General features: G+C 46.5%; 1 protein-coding gene across 1 annotated transcript in view; it reads right to left on the bottom strand.

The window, feature by feature from the left end:
• The window catches only part of frmpd3 (FERM and PDZ domain containing 3), a 196,397-nt gene that overhangs the window by 69,283 nt on the left and 108,665 nt on the right, over positions 1-18,449 (bottom strand). Inside the window, exon 9 of the mRNA XM_068046996.1 lies at positions 8,028-8,147. Within this exon, the coding sequence (XP_067903097.1) occupies positions 8,028-8,147 (120 nt within the window). The remainder of the gene's footprint in view (positions 1-8,027; positions 8,148-18,449) is intronic.

Below are 18,449 nucleotides of genomic sequence, written 5' to 3' on the forward strand. Positions count from 1 at the left end.
GTCGAACAACCTGCCACCTGATCTTGTGTGGAGGAAAATTCCTTCTTCTGAAGACTTGAACGCATGTGAGAGCAGCATCTCTTAACAATACTCCTTCATAAATCCTGCTGCAAATGGAAGTGATCCTAACTACCCCACATGCCAAATGGAAAATATTAATTTCATTGTGTGGAACTTTGCCTGAGACATTTACTGACCCCCTTAACCCTCTCAGTGAAAAATGTTCTCCTCAACTCCCTTATAATCCTTCTACCAATTACTTTAAATCTATGCCCTGGTTATTCACCTCTCTGCTAACAGAAAAAGAACCTTCCTATCAACTCTATCAAGGCCCCTCATAATTTTATACACCTCAGTTAAATCTCCCCTCAGCCTCCTGTGTTCCAAAGAAAACAACCATGTTGCTTGTGCATCCAATGCCTGCCAGGCCCAGATCAAAAACTCCCCTCCGTCTGGCTTTGGAAGGGGTTAGAATGATGCCACAAGGAGCAATGACATCGCCTGCTATTTCTTACAGTGCTGGGCACAGGTTCAATTGTGCTAATTGGCTGCATGAGAGAAGGTCATATAGTTCTAATTAGGTCCTTTGAAGGGAGAACTTGACATATTATCATGCATTGTTCTGATATGAAAGACAGGTTTCTGGCTTGCATTCCAATATCCTATGCCTGATGTCCCTTATTTAGGCCATTGCTGGTGAGCCTCTGTTTATGACTGACAATGATCAGTCTTCATATATAGAATAAAGGGTATTGCGTCAGAGTTGACTGCATTCTATTCTCAAGACTGTTCTGGCGTGAGCAATTAGCTCCTTGGATGATGGACTCTGCATTAGACACAGCGCCAATCAGAGTAATCTGGGCTATTTCCTCATGTTGCTTGGCCCTTGGGTCACAAGATTATCATTGCAGATGCAGATGTTGGTACATTCCCTCTCTGGTCAACATGGTTGGTCTGGCACATCAGCCATGCCAGAGATGTAGCTGCTCATCTGAATTGTAAGTATTCATTCAAGAGATGATCTCCCCAGTTTGCCCAGCCACTTATCTAGTATGGTGTATCTGGTGGCCAGGACATTGTGCATATTGCTTTCTCACTGATCTCTTCCAAGGTTTCAGGAAGAAGTTGTTAAATTCCGAAAAAACATGCAACACTGACTGCAAAGTCACAGGCTGTAAGGCAGTGAAAGGTAACTGTTACAGCTGTATTCTTACTGTGGTCCCTTCACACCCAGTACTTTGAACAGTGCCGATTCAATCCCATCAGGGCTCCCCTAGTGATGTTCTCAACCTCTGTGTTTCTTTCGTTGCACCAATTTAAATAACATTGGATCATAGGATCCTAATTTACATATACTCATGAGCCTCCTGTCTCTCCTTAGTGGGAGATCCATCAGCACCAATACTTGCCGCACTACTGGAAAGATGTGATTAAGCTGGAGAGGGTGCAGAAAAGATTCACAAGGATGTTGCCTGGCTTGGAGGGCTTGAGTTATAAAGAGAGATTGGATAGGCTGGGTCTGTTTTCCCTGGAGCGAAGGAGGCTGAGAGGGGACATGATAGAGGTATATAAAATTATGAGAGGCATAGATAGGTTAGACAGCCAGAGTCTGTTTCCCATGGTAGGGGTGAAAACTATAAGGCATAGATTTAAGGTGGCAAGGAGGAGGTTTAAAGGGGATCAAAGGGGCAGATTTTTCACACAAAGAATAGTGGGTATCTGGAATGAGCTGCCAGAGGAGGTGGTGGAGGCAGGAACAGTAGCAACATTTAAGAGGCATCTGGACAGGTCTTGAATGAGCAAGGCATGGAGGGATATGGAATTAATGCAGGCAGGTGGGATTAGTATAGATAGGCATTATGGTCGGCATGGATGCGGTGGGCCGAAGGGCCTGTTTCTATGCTGTACGACTCTATGACTCTATGATTATAACTTGCTGCCGTTAACATTCCGGCGGCCATGAACACAGTAGATTGGGCGCCGGATTGCTGTTTCAACCCCCGTCCGACCCTTTCCTGCTGTTAGCGGGACATTGGGTAAATGGGGCTTAAAATCGAGGCCAGTGATCAAGAAATGATACCATGATTTATTCCATAGAGCATTTCCTACATTGACCAAATACATTGGGCCATAATTTGTTGTTGCAGGGCAATGAATGGCATTGCTTTTAGTTTGACTTGCCCATTTAATCCAGATGATATTTTGCAGCGCAAGTTGCTGAATGTATGAGTTGATAACTTCTCACTGAGGGAAACCAGGCATCCGGAACCTGAGAGAACAGGCAAGCAATTGTGTATCTGCTTAACCAATCAGATTGAAGGATCATGAAATTAACAGCACAATGACTGAGAAGGAAATGTAAATGTGAGTGGGAGAATTCGATGTCAATTCAACAACAACTTATATTTATATTTTCATAATTTTTAGATACAGAGCAAAAAAAAGGCCTGAATTTTTGTTCCAGGGTTGGGAACCCGACACCTGGATCATTTCCGTGTCCCGATCCCGCTTCCTGGCAGCGTCGCGTCAGAGTGGCGCCCAATTAATGGCGTGGGGCCGGCATGGAGGCAGGATTCGTAAAGGAGGGTCCTCTGAAAAGGTGAACGGCAGCTACAGCTAAAGAAATAGAGCAGCAGGGAACCTCCAAGAAAAGAGATGGAATGGGCAGGCGTCCACGGATGGCTCCACGATTCTCAGATGCCTTTCTCCAGGCATTGATGGAGGCTGTGAGTAACAGGAGAAACATCTTCTTTCCACTATCTGGGAGAAGGAATCCACAAAAGGAGACAAAAAAGATATGGATGGAGGTGGTAAGCGAGGTCAGCGGCAGTGGAGTGACGCGAAGGATATGGGTCCAATGCCAGAAGGACTCAATAACCTCATAAGGTCTGGAAAGGTGAGTGGCAAGTGGAACCTGGGTGAGTGACCAGCTCTGTATTCAGCAGAATGCAGGCATACTGGACTCACAGAAGGTCCAGACATTGTCAGATCAAATAGCCAGTTTTATCACTGAAACAGCAGCCAATGTCGCAAATGGGGCAATATTCAGAAAGGGTGCATCACTGAAGAGGGCGCCAACTCATGTGAATGTCATGCTGGAATAGGTGGGAAGGAAGGCATCCTACTCATGAATCTTTCTTTCCTCATCCTGCAGGAAAAAGAAAGACCACAATTCTCACAAAATGGCCAGAATGGGTGGCGGTGTGCCCGAGTGCACAGTCTCATGCCAATGGAAGAGGTGGCGTTGGATATTGCCAGGATGCTGATGTGCCAGTCCATGGGTGATGGGGAGATGGAAGGTCAAAATCTATAGGGTCATTTGATAGCTCTACCTTTGGGTGAAGGGTATGGAGGAGACTACTGCCTGATGCATGCTTTAACCAATGTCTTCTATGGGAATAAAAGAAAAATACTGCAGGTGCTGGAAATCTGAAATAAAAACAGAACATGCTGGAAATACTGAGCAAGTCTGGCAGCATCTGTGGAGAAAGAAACAGAGTTAACGTTTAAGGTCTGTGAACTTTCATCAGAACGCTATGTCTTCTATAGGCACAAAAACAAGAAATGCTGGATTCACTCAGCAGGTCTGGCAGCATCTGTGGAAAGAGAAGCAGAGTTAACGTTTCGGGTCAGTGACCCTTCTTCGGAACTCATAGGGTTCTATAGGGTTGCTTGTACTGGGGGCACACGATGAGTAGGCGGAGTTTTCATATCCACCTTCTTGTGTCTTCCACAGGGTCAGAAGCTGAGGGGGAGTGCAGTGCTGGAGGATAAATGTCTCTGCCCCCCCTTCGCGCTGGGACAGCTACCGGAGCCAGCACTGTTTCATCATTCCTCAGCTCCTTCCACCAGCGCAGACACACTCATGTCAGTCGGATCACAAACTAGCTTACGAACGAGGAGCACTGGGTGAACCTCAGATCATGCATGAGCAGGAGGAGGAGTGTGAAGCAGAGTCAGCTGTGGGCAGTCCCCCTCTGAGGATGGAGGACAGACACAGCAATGCTCCACTGGGTGAAGTTCCTGGGCTGCGGGTGTCACCAACAAGGAGGGTCTTCCTTGAGAATCAGAGGCAGATAAGTTCCCGTTTGTTGGAGTTCCCTGAGGCCTTGAGGAGCCAAGGGCAGGCAATGGACATATACTTTGTCATACGGGCTTGGTGGTGATCAGGTGAAATGCTGCTGAATCGGTGTGGCCCTTGTGGTCGTGCCAGCCTTCCCTTCTTCCTGAGGTCTGGGTTGGCATCAGTGGGTGTTCTCCAGTGCCTGGGCACTGGGCACCGGTCACCTCTAGAGTGATCACTTCCTCCTCCTCTTCCTCCTCCCCTCAGTCCTTTTCCGAGGTGGAGTGGCATTCTCGGTCCTCCTCTTCATCCAGCTCCAGGCCTCTTTGTATTGTAATGCCATGAAGGGCCCAGCAGACGACCACAATACGAGACACTCTGGCAGGCTTGTACTGGAGGGTAAACACGACCGGTCAAGGCAACGGAAGAGCATCTTCAAGATGCCAATGGTCTGTTCTATGTAGGTCCGTGTTAGTAGATGGCTCTGGTTGTAGTACCTCTCTCTATCTGTGCCTGTGTATTGGTCAGGCTTCAGGAGCCACTCTTTAGGGGATAACCTTTATCTCCCAGCAGCCACCCACAGAGTCTGGATGTAGGTCTGAAGAGGTGCAGCACCTGGACTCTCGGAGAATAAAGGAGTCATGACAGCTGCCGGAATTGAGCGCAGACCTGCAGGATTTGCTTTCTGTAGTCACAGACTAGCTGGACATTCAATGAGTGATAGTCCTTTCTGTTCAGGAATCTGGCTGACTGCTGTGTCGGTACCTTGATGGCTACTTAGGCGCAATCAATGACCACCTGGACCTGACAGAATCCATCAATGGCAGCAAAGCCCAAAGCCCTCTGTGCCTGCGCAGGCCCATCTACCTCAAAATGGACATGGTCCCCCGCCCTCCAGAATATGGCATCCGTGACCTGCCTGATGTCATGATGAGCTATTGACTGCAAGATGCCACCTAGGTCCGCAGCTGATTCCTGAAATGACCTGGTTGCATAAAAATTTCAATGCCACGGTGACCTTGACAGCTGCAGGTAAGGGACTGTCATGGATCTGAGCACAAATGTCTGAGACCAGCTGCCTGGATAGGCACGGCCTCCTATGGCACTGGCGCTCTGTTATTTGTAGGTAGCTGACTCTTGGGCGGTACACCCGATGTCCTAGGTAGCACATTGTTCCCCTTGCAGCCCCCGCCACCCCGCCTCCGCCCACACTGTGCTCCTCTGGCCTCCTGCTGTCCTGGAGGTTTCATCTGCTGAAGCTCATCCTAGCTGTTCTGTCTAATGTCAGAGTAGCCTGTTCCCATCGGAACTCCCTCAGTTGAGGTTTGTTTGTTTAGCAGGCCTCTCCCTGCCAACCCTAGCTGCACAATTGATGCCAGCAGACTCACAGAATTACAGAATCACAGAGTTGTTACAGCACAGAAGGAGGTCATTCGGCCCATCGTTTCTGCACTGGCTCTCTGGAAGAGCAATTTACCTTGTGCCACTCCGCTGCCTTCTCCCCGTAGCCCTGCACATTTTTCCTTTTCAGACAATAATCCAATTCCCTCTTGAATGCCTTGATTGAACCTGCCTCCACCACACTTTCATGCAGTGCAGTCCAATTCCTAACCACTCACTGTGTGAAAAAGCTTTTCCTCATGTCACTATTGCTTCTTTCGCCAATTATCCTAAATCTGTGCCCTTCTTGATTCTTCTACCAGTGGGGACAGTTTTTCCCCATCTACACTGTCCAGATCCCTCATGATTTTGAACACCTAGAAATCATAGAACATTTAAGGCACAGAAAGAGGCCACTTGGCTCATCGTGTCTGTGCTGGCCAAAAAATGATCCACCTATTCTAATCCCACCTCATAGCATTTGGTCCATAGCCCTGCAGATTAGGGCACTTGAGGTGCATATCCAGACTGCTTTTGAATGAGTTGAGGGTTTCTGCCTCAACTACCCTTTCATTTCTAAGATATGTTAAACAGCCCTTCCAATAGCCCTCATGCCCTCCCTGCAGTGTTCACAACTTCTACACCCTGTCATCTTCTAGACATCGCATTTTCCCCGTGCTCTTCTATTGAATATTGCAAACGGCTCCTGACAAGTCTTTCAATGAGCTCCTCAATGAGTGCAATGAGCACTTAATTGAAGGTGTACATGTTTCACATTCCCTCCCTCCCAGCTGACAGGCAGTGAGTTCCAGACTCCCACCACCCTCTGGGTGAAAAGGTTTATCCTCATCTCCCCTCTATCAAATCTCCTCTCAACTTTCTCTTCTCCAAAGAAAACAGTCCCAACTTCTCCAATCTATCCACATAATTGAAGTTCCTCATCCCTGGAACCATTCTCATGAATCTTTTCTGCACTCTGTCTAATGCCTTCTCATCTTTCCTAAGGTGTGGCATCCAGAACTGGGACAACACTCCAGTTGAGGCCGAATGTCCCTCTCCAGATTCCTACCACTCACCACTCACAAATGCAAGTTTTTGAGCTGCAGTGATAGCTACTCTGTGGCACTGTTTGAGCAGCTGCGTTTTTTGTGCATTTCTAATATATGTTAAACAGCCCTTCCAATAGCCCTCATGCCCTCCCCACAGTGTTCACAACTTCTACACCCTGTCATCATCTAGGCATTTTCCCCGTGCTCTTCTATTGAATATTGCAAACTGCTCCTGACAAGTCTTTCAATGAGCTCCTCAATGAGCGCAATGAGCACTTAATTGAAGGTGTACATGTTTCACATTCCCTCCCTCCCAGCTGACAGATTCGCGTTTCGGAGGCAGCAGGACCCAGTGTCACCCTCCAGGAACGCGATTTTCAAATCGTGCCTGCACCCGATACTAACCCCATCAGCATTTGAATATCCATCCCAAAGAGAGGAAGAAAGATTGGATTAGAAAAGAGAAAAAGGAGACAGAAAGGAAACGTTTTATATTAAATTAAAAAAATCTCCAAAAACAATCAAAATCTGAAGGAATGAGACTCCACATTTGTAATAGTTAATTTTCATTGACAGAGAGGTTCTTTGACTGTAATTAGCACATTGTTAAAAGAATCTCTGACAGCTCATCCAGGCTTAATTAGATATGCGAGCACCTTAAATGGCTCCAAGACAGGTTCCTTCCAGCATTTCAGGCCAGCTCCAATTTTCTGTGCCAAGTTTAATTCATATCTACTGTGCAAATACAGCAACTCCACACTATCTAAAGCATTTCAGTGGTGAGCCGTACATGAGCTGCTGTTTTCACAAAATTAACGGTGGAGCAGTGCATCCCGGAAAGCAACCACACATCTGCCCTCACCTGAAGTTGCTGTGGCATTTGTGCATAAATAACAATGTGTGCCATTAGCCTTGACAGAAAATCATGGCCCATTACCTTTGCCAATGATTGTCTTGTGCTAACTAGAATAACCTACAATTATGGCCCATTGTTCTTACATCTGTTTGCATTCTTTATGAATGTTCCCCCCTCTCTCATCTCCCTGCTTGGTTATTTGTAAGGCATCTGTAAGAACTGCATAATTTCCCTTCCTATTCCTTAATTTTATCCATATGGATTCTGTCTTCGCGCAACACCCTTACTTTCGAGTGCTGTGATAGAACTCTTTATTGATAATGCTGCATCACCCATTTTGTTTCTGTTTTATCACTCCTTTGGATTTTTTTTATTACTTTCCTATTTTTCCATTCCCATGCATGTGAAATGGTATAATATTAACTTCTTGGGAATCTTGGCTAATTTACCTTTGGGGAACAGTTGGAAACTGTAGAAACCTTTCTTCAGGAGATTAAATGGGTCCGGTAGAATCTATAATAGGTTTATAGAAGGATGAAACTTGATAAACCACATGGACTTTTCTCAACCTAAACTGTCTTATGTTCCCATGCTCTCAATGCATGTCTCTGGTCTTCAGTTTAACTCACACCAACTCCACAAAACCTCTTCACGTGTACCACTCCCCTACTGAGCTTACCTGAGCATACAGGTAGTCAAATGCCACAGGATCTCTCCTCAGAAGATCCACTGGGTCCTTTGGAAAGAAGGTGATTCTGAGGATGCATTTCATTGTGTTAAAATGACTACGCTGCACAACCTAAAGTAGAGATTCGCAACAGAAAGTGAATATAAGGTAAGTACATTTGAGTCTAATTATAAATGTGAAAGTCAAGCAATTTACAATCTGTAATAAAAGGAAGTTAGCCAATTCATAAAATGGCAACATGAAATAAATATTTATAAATACATCAAACTTTAATGGTATATTTTATACAGGCCTACATCAGTTTAGCCAGTTTATGTTCTGTAGATGTGTAATGACATTCATATTAAGTTTTGGCTGTAAAATTAAGATGTATATTTGCAGAATATTCATCGATTCAATGTGTTACACACTGCTTTTTCAACACTGTCACATGGGGTCCAAACCATCCCTGGCTGCTGGTTTAAACTTCTTCTCTCACTGCCAACCATAAGAATCCTACATGAAATAGGTACAACTAATTTCAATTAACTAGGAACAGTAAACTGCTCATAATTCAGCACAAATTGGCACTAGGCTGGCACTGATTTCATAATTGTGCTCAAAAAGGCCACTAAGGTGGCTGGAGTAAGAAGGGGAAATGTCACAGGGGTGCAAAGTGGGGGTACTTTTCTGATGGGGTAAGACACATTGCTGGGACGAGTAGAGTAGCTTTATTCTGCACCTGACTGTGATCTGTGAATGTCTGATCGGGCAGTGTATGGGGACATTTTGCTTTGTATCTAACTCATATTACATCTGAACTTGAGTGATTGATACGGATATTAGAAACAGGGTTGGGGTGGTTGTGGGGCGGGATGGCGGTGGGTTGAATTTTCAACTTTGCTGCAAACCAGCAGAGCCACCCGTTATAAAGCCCACATAATTTTCAGTCCTTTGATTTTAATGGGACTAAAATTAGGTGGTTCCACAGAAGATGGGACATCCGTACTACCAAGGCCACAAAGTTGAAAATTACAGCCATGATGTGGAAACTATCTTGACATTTATCTCTTTGATATCTATTGATGAGCATACAAAACCTCAAATCAGCTATTCAAACATAAGAAAGGTGACTTATAGATTTGAGCACAAATTCCAGCTACGGAAAATCACAGTGGTAGAAGAACACAGTGGTATTATTATCTTAGCCAGGGTGAACTGCCACAAAACAAGGGGCAGTACTGGACCTAATCGTAGGGAATGAAGCCGGACAAATGGCAGAAGTGTCAGTGGGGGAGCATTTCAGGGATAGTGACCATAACTCTGTAAGATTTAAGGCAGTTATAGAAAAGGACAAAGATGGACCTAAAATAAAGGTACTGCACTACTAAGGGTAGGCAGTGGCATAGTGGTATTAAGGGTAGGCAGTGGTGTAGTGGTATTATCACTGGACTAGTAACCCAGAGACCCAGGGTATTTCTCTGGGGACATGGGTTCGAATCCCACCACAGCAGAAGGTGGAATTTGAATTTAATAAATAGATCTGGAATTAAAAGCTAGTCTAATGATGGCCATGAAACCATTGTCGATTGTTGTAAAAACAAATCTGGTTCACTAATGTCCTTTAGGGAAGGAAATCTGCTGTCCTTACCTGGTCTGGCCTACATGTGACTCCAGACCCACAGCAATGTGATTAACTTTTACATGCCCTCTGAAATGGCCTAGCAAGCCACTCAGCAGTACCTAACTTCTACGAAGTCAATAAAAAGGAATGAAACCGGACAGACCACCCGGCATCGACCTAGGCACCAGAAACGACAACGGCAAACCCAGCCCTGTCGACCCTGCAAAGTCCTCCTTCCTAACATCTGGGGGCTTGTGCGAAAGTTGGGAGAGCTGTCCCACAGACTAGTCAAGCAACAGCCTGACATAGTCATACTCACGGAATCATACTTTACAGACAATGTCCCAGACACTGCAATCACTATCCCTAGGTATGTCCTGTCCCACCGGCAGGACAAACCCACCAGAGGTAGTGGCACAGTGGTATACAGTAGGGAGGGAGTTGTCCTGGGAGTCCTCAACATCGACTCTGGACCCCATGAAGTCTCATGGCATCAGGTCAAACATGGGCAAGGTAACCTCCTACTGATTACCAACTACCGCCCTCCCTCAGCTGATGAGTCAGTACTCCTCCATGTTGAACACCACTTGGAGGAAGCACTGAGGGTGGCAAGGGCACAAAATGTACTCTGGGTGGGGGACTTCAATGTCCATCACCAAGAGTGGCTTGGTAGCACCACTACTGACCGAGCTGGCCAGGTCCTAAAGGACATAGCTGCTAGACTGGGTCTGCGGCAGGTGGTGAGGGAACCAACACGAGGGAAAAACATACTTGACCTCGTACTCACCAATCTGCCTGCCGCGGATGCTTCTGTCCATGACTGTATTGGTAGGAGTGACCACCGCACAGTCCTTGTGGAGACGAAGTTCCGCCTTCACATTGAGGATACCGTCCATCGTGTTGTGTGGCACTATCACCGTGCTAAATGGGATAGATTTCGAACAGATCTAGCAATGCAAAACTGGGCATCCAAGAGGCGCTGTGGGCCATCAGCAGCAGCAGAATTGTACTCAACCACAATCTGTAACCTCATGGCCCGGCATATCCCCCACTCTACCATTACCATCAAGCCAGGAGACCAACCCTGGTTCAATGAAGAGTGCAGGAGGGCATGCCAGGAGCAGCACCAGGCATACCACAAAATGAGGTGTCAACCTGGTGAAGCTACAACACAGGACTATCTGCGTGCCAAACTGCGTAAGCAGCATGCGATAGACAGAGCGAGGCGATCCCATAACCAACGGATCAGATCTAAGCTCTGCAGTCCTGCCACATCCAGCCGTGAATGGTGGTGAACAATTAAACTACTAACTGGAGGAGGTGGCTCCACAAATATCCCCATCCTCAATGATGGGGGAGCCCAGCACATCAGTGTGAAAGATAAGGCTGAAGCATATGCAACAATCTTCAGCCAGAAGTGCGGAGTTGATGATCCATCTCGGCCTCCTCCCGAAGTCCCCAGCATCACAGATGCCAGACTTCAGCCAATTCGATTCACTCCGCGTGATATCAAGAAACGACTGAAGGCACTGGATACTGCAAAAGCTATGGGCCCTGACAATATTCCGGCAATAGTACTGAAGACCTGTGCTCCAGAACTTGCCACGCCCCTAGCCAAGCTGTTCCAGTACAGCTACAACACTGGCATCTACCCTGCAATGTGGAAAATTGCCCAGGTATGTCCTGTACACAAAAAGCAGGACAAGTCCAACCCGGCCAATTACCGCCCCACCAGCCTGCTCTCAATCATCAGTAAAGTGATGGAAGGTGTCATTGACAGTGCCATCAAGCAGCACTTGCTTAGCAATAACCTGCTCAGTGACGCTCAGTTAGGGTTACGCCAGGGCCACTCAGCTCCTGACCTCATTACAGCCTTGGTTCAAACATGGACAAAAGAGCTGAACTCAAGAGGTGAGGTGAGAGTGACTGCCCTTGACATCAAGGCAGCATTTGACCGTGTATGGCATCAAGGAGCCCTAGCAAAACTGAGGTCAATGGGAATCAGGGGGAAAACCCTCCGCTGGCTGGAGTCATACCTAGCACAAAGGAAGATGGTTGTGGTTGTTGGAGGTCAATCATCTGAGCTCCAGGACATCACTGCAGGAGTTCCTCAGGGTAGTGTCCTAGGCCCAACCATCTTCAGCTGCTTCATCAATGACCTACCTTCAATCATAAGGTCAGAGTGGGGATGTTCGCTGATGATTGCACAATGTTCAGCACCATTCGTGACTCCTCAGATACTGAAGCAGTCTATGTTGAAATGCAGCAAGACCTGGACAATATCCAGGCTTGGGCTGATAAGTGGCAAGTAACATTTGTGCCACACAAGTGCCAGACAATGGCCATCTCCAACAAGAGAGAATCTAACCATCTCCCCTTGACATTCAACGGCATTACCATTGCTGAATCCCCCACTATCAACATCCTAGGGGCTACCATTGACCAGAAACTGAACTGGAGTAGCCATATAAATACCGTGGCTACAAGAGCAGGTCAGAGGCTAGGAATCCTGAGGCGAGTAACTCACCTCCTGACTCCCCAAAGCCTGTACACCATCTACAATGCACAAGTTAGGAGTGTGATGGAATACTCTCCACTTGCCTGGATGGGTGCAGCTCCAACAACACTCAAGAAGCTTGACACCAGGACAAAGCAGCCTGCTTGATTGGCACCCCATCTACAAACATTCACTCCCTCCACCACCGATGCACAGTAGCAGCAGTGTGTACCATCTACAAGATGCACTGCAGCAATGCACCAAGGCTCCTTAGACAGCACCTTCCAAACCCACGACCTCTACCAACTAGAAGGACAAGGGCAGCAAATGCATGGGAACACCACCACCTTCAAGTTCCTCTCCAAGTCACACACCATCCTGACTTGGAACTATATCGCCGTTCCTTCACTGTCGCTGTGTCAAAATCCTGGAACTCCCTTCCTAACTCCCTTCACTAACTCCACCTTCCCCAAATGGACTGCAGCGGTTCAAGAATGCAGCTCACCTTCTCAAGGGCAATTAGGGATGGGCAATAAATGCTGGCCTAGCCAGTGACGCCCACATCCCTGCATGAATAAAAAAAAAGAATTGGGGGAAGGCCGATTTCAATATGATCAAACAGGATCTGGCCAAAGTGGACTGGGAGCAGCTACTTGTAGGAAAGTCGACATCAGATCAGTGGGAGTCATTCAAAGAGGAAATAGTGAGAGTTCAGAGCCAACATGTACCCATTAAGGTGCAGGGTAAGACTAACATGTCCAGGGAACACTGGATATGAAGGGATATAGAGGATTGGATCAGTAAAAAAAAGGAGACTTATGGCAGATTCAGAGTGCTGAAAACAGTGGACGCACTAGAGGAGTATAGAAAGTGTTGGGGGTACTTAAAAAAGTAATCAGGAGAGCGAAGAGGGGACATGAAAAAATGCTGGCAGGCAAGATCAAGGAAAACTCTAAGGCGTTTTATAAGTATATTAAGGGCAAGAGGATAACCAGGGAAACAGTAGGGCCCATTAGGAAACAAAGTAGCAATCTGTGTGTGGAGCCGGAGGACATAGGTGAGGTTTTAAATGATTACTTTTCATCTGTGTTCACTATAGAGAAGGACGATGTAGGCGTAGAAATCAGGGAGGGGGATTGTGACATACTTGAACATATTAGCATTGAAAGGGAGGAAGTATTAGCTATTTTAGTGGGCTTAAAAGTGGATAAATCCCCAGGCCCAGATGAGATGTATCCCAGGCTGCTATATGAGACAAGGGAGGAGATTGCAGGGGCTCTGACACAAATTTTCAAATCCTCTCTGGCCACAGGTGAGGTACCAGAGGATTGGAGGACAGCGAACGTGGTACCATTATTTAAGAAGAGTAGCAGGGATAAACCAGGTAATTACAGGCTAGTGAGTTTAATATCAGTTGTCGGGAAACTATTGGAAAAACTATTGGAAGCCTGTGACCAGTGGTGTACCGCAGGGATCGGTGCTGGGACTTTGCTGTTTGTAGTGTACATTAATGATTTAGACGTGAATATGGGAGGTATGATCAGTAAGTTTGCAGATTACACGAAAATTGATGGTGTCGTAAATAGTGAGGAGAAAAGCCTTAGATTACAGGACGATATAGATGGGCTGGTAAGATGGGCGGAGCTGTGGCAAATGGAATTTATTCCTGAGAAGTGTGAGGTGATGCATTTTGGGAGGACCAACAAGGCAAGGGAATATACAATGGCTGGTAGGACCCTCGGAAGTACAGAGGGTCAGAGGGACCTTGGTGTACTTGTCCATAAATCAAGGCAGCAGCACAGGTAGATAAGGTGGTTAGGAAAGCAGATGGGATTCTTGCCTTTATTAGCCGAGGCATAGAATATAAGAGCAGGAAGGTTATGATGGAGCTGTATAAAACGTTAGTTAGGCCACAGCTGGAGTACTGTGTACAGTTCTGGGCATCAGACTATAGGAAGGATGTGATTGCACTGGAGAGGGTGCAGAGGAGATTCACCAGAATGTTGCCTGGGCTGGAGATTTCAGCTTTGAAGATAGACTGAAAAAGGCTAGGGTTGTTTTCCTGAGAGCAGAGAAGGCTGAGTGGAGATATGCTTGAGGTATACAAAATTATGAGGGGCATTGACAGGTTAGATAGGAAGAAATTTTTCCCTTAGCGGAGGGGTCAATAACCAGGAGGCACAGATTTAAGGTAAGGGGCAGGAGGTTTAGAGTGGATTTGAGGAAAAATGTTTTCACCTAGAGGGTGGTTGGAATCTAGAACACACTGCCTGAAGAGGTGGTAGAGGCAGGAACCCTCACAACATTTAAGAAATATTTAGATGAGCACTTGAAACGCCACAGCATACAGGGCTGTGGGCCAAGTGCTGGAAAATGGGATTAGAATAGTTAGGTGCTGTATGGCCAGCACAGACACGATGGGGCAAAGGGCCTGTTTCTGTGCTGTAAAACTTTATGACTCTAAAGACACTTAATGGCTTCTACCTGGTAGTGTATGTCTTAATGAGTGGGTTTCTGTTCATGTTTCAGAACACAATAGAAAGTTTTATTCGTAAGTGAAAAAGATGTATTCTAATTTAAAAAGCATAGATGTACCTGATTTGGCATGGAATTGATGCAAGTTGAGGTACCAGTGTCATGGAGAGTAGGAAAGGAGTTTGTACTCATGATTATTTCTTATGTCACTCAGTTCTCAATATGAGCTGTGCTGTCATGGCAAGGCATTGAATGCAGACCATGACATTCTCCACAAAAAGGATTAAAATTTGTGCAGACATCATCACTGGGCCTCTAATATACTTCTCTGCACCTGACTCAGAAAGTGGCACTGGACACTAGCCTTGTCTGGTGTACTTGGTTCTTGGCCTGAGATGACTAAGGAGAAGAAAAAAATGAAAGGAAAATAAATAAAATTGAAAAATAAGGTTTGCTTCCTTACAAAAGAAAATTGTTATATACTACCTGTAAAAAATAGGCTCTATTGCTTCATTGGGTAAATACACCACATTATATCGTACTGGGCTACATAAAACAAGATGTCAAAAGAAACATTAGTGCATTGGTGACTATACGGAAATGAGCAATATAAATTATCATAGTGTAAGAGGGATGAACTATGAAGAAAAATGAGAGCTGCCAGGCCTGCGTTGACAGATCAAAGTTGACTCTGTCCTCCCACCAACTGCAACAAAAAATAAAGTTTGACCTACCCCACAACTGCACCAGAAAAGCCCGGATTCTCCTTTTCCATCCCAACTGCACTAAGTGCAGAGTTGACCCCTTTCAACCCCCTGCAACTAACAGAGTTAGTTGCAGAGTTCAACTTCCCCCCCACTACACTGACAATGCAGATTTGACCCCTCCCCCCTCCCACTTCACTACAAATGCAGAGATCCCCCCTTCCCCACCTCGGTGGCGCAAGCTTTCCCTGGATGGGAAAGTGAAAATTCGGAAGTGCTACACGTTTCTCAGAAGATTCGGAACTGCCGGTCAGATTGCTCCGACTTCCATTAAAATGATTTAAATAGCTGATTTGAATATTGAAATCCGGGTCCTGCCGCAGAGCGGCGGATGTGCCACCACAGAGCTTCCCCTCTGCCAGGAAGATCGGGCCTGACATTCCCAGCGTTGGGCTCCCTGGCGGGCTGCTGCTGGTGCGATCTTCCGGCCTTCCCATCACCCCCACCCCCTCTGCCATGGAGCCTGACGTCAGGTGCTCAACAAAATCCAGCCCTGTGTGTGTGTTGTGGTGAAAATTCTGTAATGGGAACGTCCATCATAAAATTGTCCACATTTACCTGCAATAACTTCTAAGTTTCCTTTCTCCCTTCCCCCAGCTTCTAGCCCTGTTCTACCTTCCCTCTCCCCACTCTGCACTCTAACCATGATCTATCATTTTCCCCTTGCTCTGGCCCCATCTTTCTGTACCTATCACCCCCCTACTCGTTAACTCTGCTGCATCTTTCCCATTGTATTCACTAACCTCTAATTTAAAAAAAATTGATCTTGGGATTTGAGCATTGCTCGTAAGACAAGCATTTATTGTCCATCCCTAATTTCCCTTGAGCAGGTTGTGGTGAGCCACCTTCTTGAACTTCTGCAGTCCAAGTAGTGTAGGTGCACCTACAGTCCTGTTCGGGAGGGAGTTCCAGGATTTTGACCCAGTGACAGTGAAGGAACAGCGATATAATTCCAAGTCAGGATGGTGTGTGACTTGAAGGGGAACTTGAAGGTGGTGGTGTTCCCATACGGCTGCTGACCTTGTCCTTCTAGCTGGTAGAGGTAACAGGTATGGAAGATGCTCCTCTATCACCCCTGCCTCAAACCGCTCTTTCCTTTCCCTTTAACCCCGATGGCCTCTAATTCTCCTCCAACTGCTTTCCTGACCTCTTCTAGTCTTCACCATCAAAGATCTCACCTGGTCCTGCTGTAATTATCTTCTGCTTCTAACCTCTGTGCATTGTTATGGGAGATCAGTTGGTATTAAATAACCTAGACAAGGTGTCCCCAAAATATTACAGAGTAAATCAACCCAATGGGTCATAAGAACATAAGCATAATATTAATGTAAAGAATGTCGACAAAAGAGGATGGAATCTAATTCTTTGCTCAGTAATTGGTATACATTTGAGGGTTAATTTTAATTCCTAGTAAGAGTCATGCAGATGGGGTCCGAAGCAAACAACAAACAATCTGGCCCTCCTGCAGTGTGACGTCTGGGAGATTTTAACTTTAGAGCATGGTGGGAAATGATAGCTGGACAGTGGGTAGGAGTGGGAATTCAGCAACAGGCTCCAACTGAAGATCCAAAGGATTGGTCCCTGATACTCAGGTAAGTGGTTAGAAGCGGTGAGGGGGACAGGGACGGGGTAGGGGGGTGGTTGTGAGGCCCTTGCAATCAGGTGGGGAAGAAAAGCTGCAGCATGAGAGGCCCAAGGTTTCCTTGTGGGGTTCTGAGCAGCATTCCTTCAATTAATGGTTCACCAAGAATCTAAAAAAAAATCACTTACCTTTCTGGGCCTCTTTTGGCCCTGGTTCCTCTTGCCACCAGGTTGGTCTGGTGAGGAAGCCACAATGAATTCCCTGCACAGGTCATGGGTTAAAATTACAGTTGGGCCTGGATGAGATCTGCATATTTATAAGAGGACCCTGCTGCTATCCAGTGTCCCTTTTGCCTACTCAGAGGAGCAGGTGAAGATAACAGTCCAGAGGAAGGAGGTGGGATCAGTACGTGTAAGTTGGTTGAATGATTTTAACTGCCCACCCACCCAGCTTTGCAGGATTAAAATTGATCCTTTAGAGCAATCTACCTCTTCATTTCTTATGTTCCAAATTTAACCTCTGGTCTCTGCTGATGAATTGTGCAGTGTAACAGAAGTGCTATGACCAGCAGCATTGGAAGGAAGTTTCACAACTTCATCCCTGCCGAAATGGTGGGACCATTAGCAGGTCAGGAATCCATTGGACTGTCCATCAGACTTTGCTGAGGCTTTTTAATGAGCCATGGCATTAGCATCCTACTTTTGGGTTCCCTGACCAATCAGAGACGGCCGGCAGGATGACACGCCGGGTTGTCAAAGAAAGGATTTCTAATTACTGGGACCCCAGTATGGGTTAGAATGGCTGGACTGTATATGGATTTTGAGCCTGCAGCAACCACAGGCATGGAAACAAGACCTGGGAAGTCTGCTCCCCGGATCTCTCACTTTTACTTGGATGTCCTGCTGTGGGATGAGGGGCTGCAGTGAGGTGATATTTCCCAAGCATGGGAGGAAGAGGACAACCTCTCCAACCAAGCAAGTATGGATGGAAGTGACTGTGAAAGTCAGCAGCAGTGACAGTGCACCAAGAGGATCCAGGATCTCAGGAGGGCAGGAAAGGTGAGTGGCATAGCACTTCCAGGTGCCAGCACTCTCCAGCACAGCATTCCTCGGAACAACACACTTGCAGCTGCACTCATTCCTCTCCCTGCAAGCATCTCAATCCCCATCTGACCAGCCAACACTTACCCTCACCCTATTGCCCTCTCACACCCATGCCTCACAGTCACCCTCCACAATTGTTGTTCTTCTCTCCTCTCCACACAAGCCATTTCTAACTCTCTGCTTTCTTTATTTGCAGGAGAAGAGAGTACAGAACCTCAGGATAAGACAGAGACCTGGGTGTGGGGATTGGCCTTCTAATGACAGGCACCTTGACGGCACTGGCAATGCATGCCCACCTGCTCCACTTAGAAAAAGGTCTTGATCTAGGAGGCTGCAGATGTCAGCAATGACCTGCCACGAAAACCTAAGCCTCCTGAGGCACTGGTGCT

This window comes from Heterodontus francisci, chromosome 15, assembly GCF_036365525.1.
Source record: "Heterodontus francisci isolate sHetFra1 chromosome 15, sHetFra1.hap1, whole genome shotgun sequence".
Taxonomy (NCBI): Eukaryota; Metazoa; Chordata; class Chondrichthyes; order Heterodontiformes; family Heterodontidae; genus Heterodontus; species Heterodontus francisci.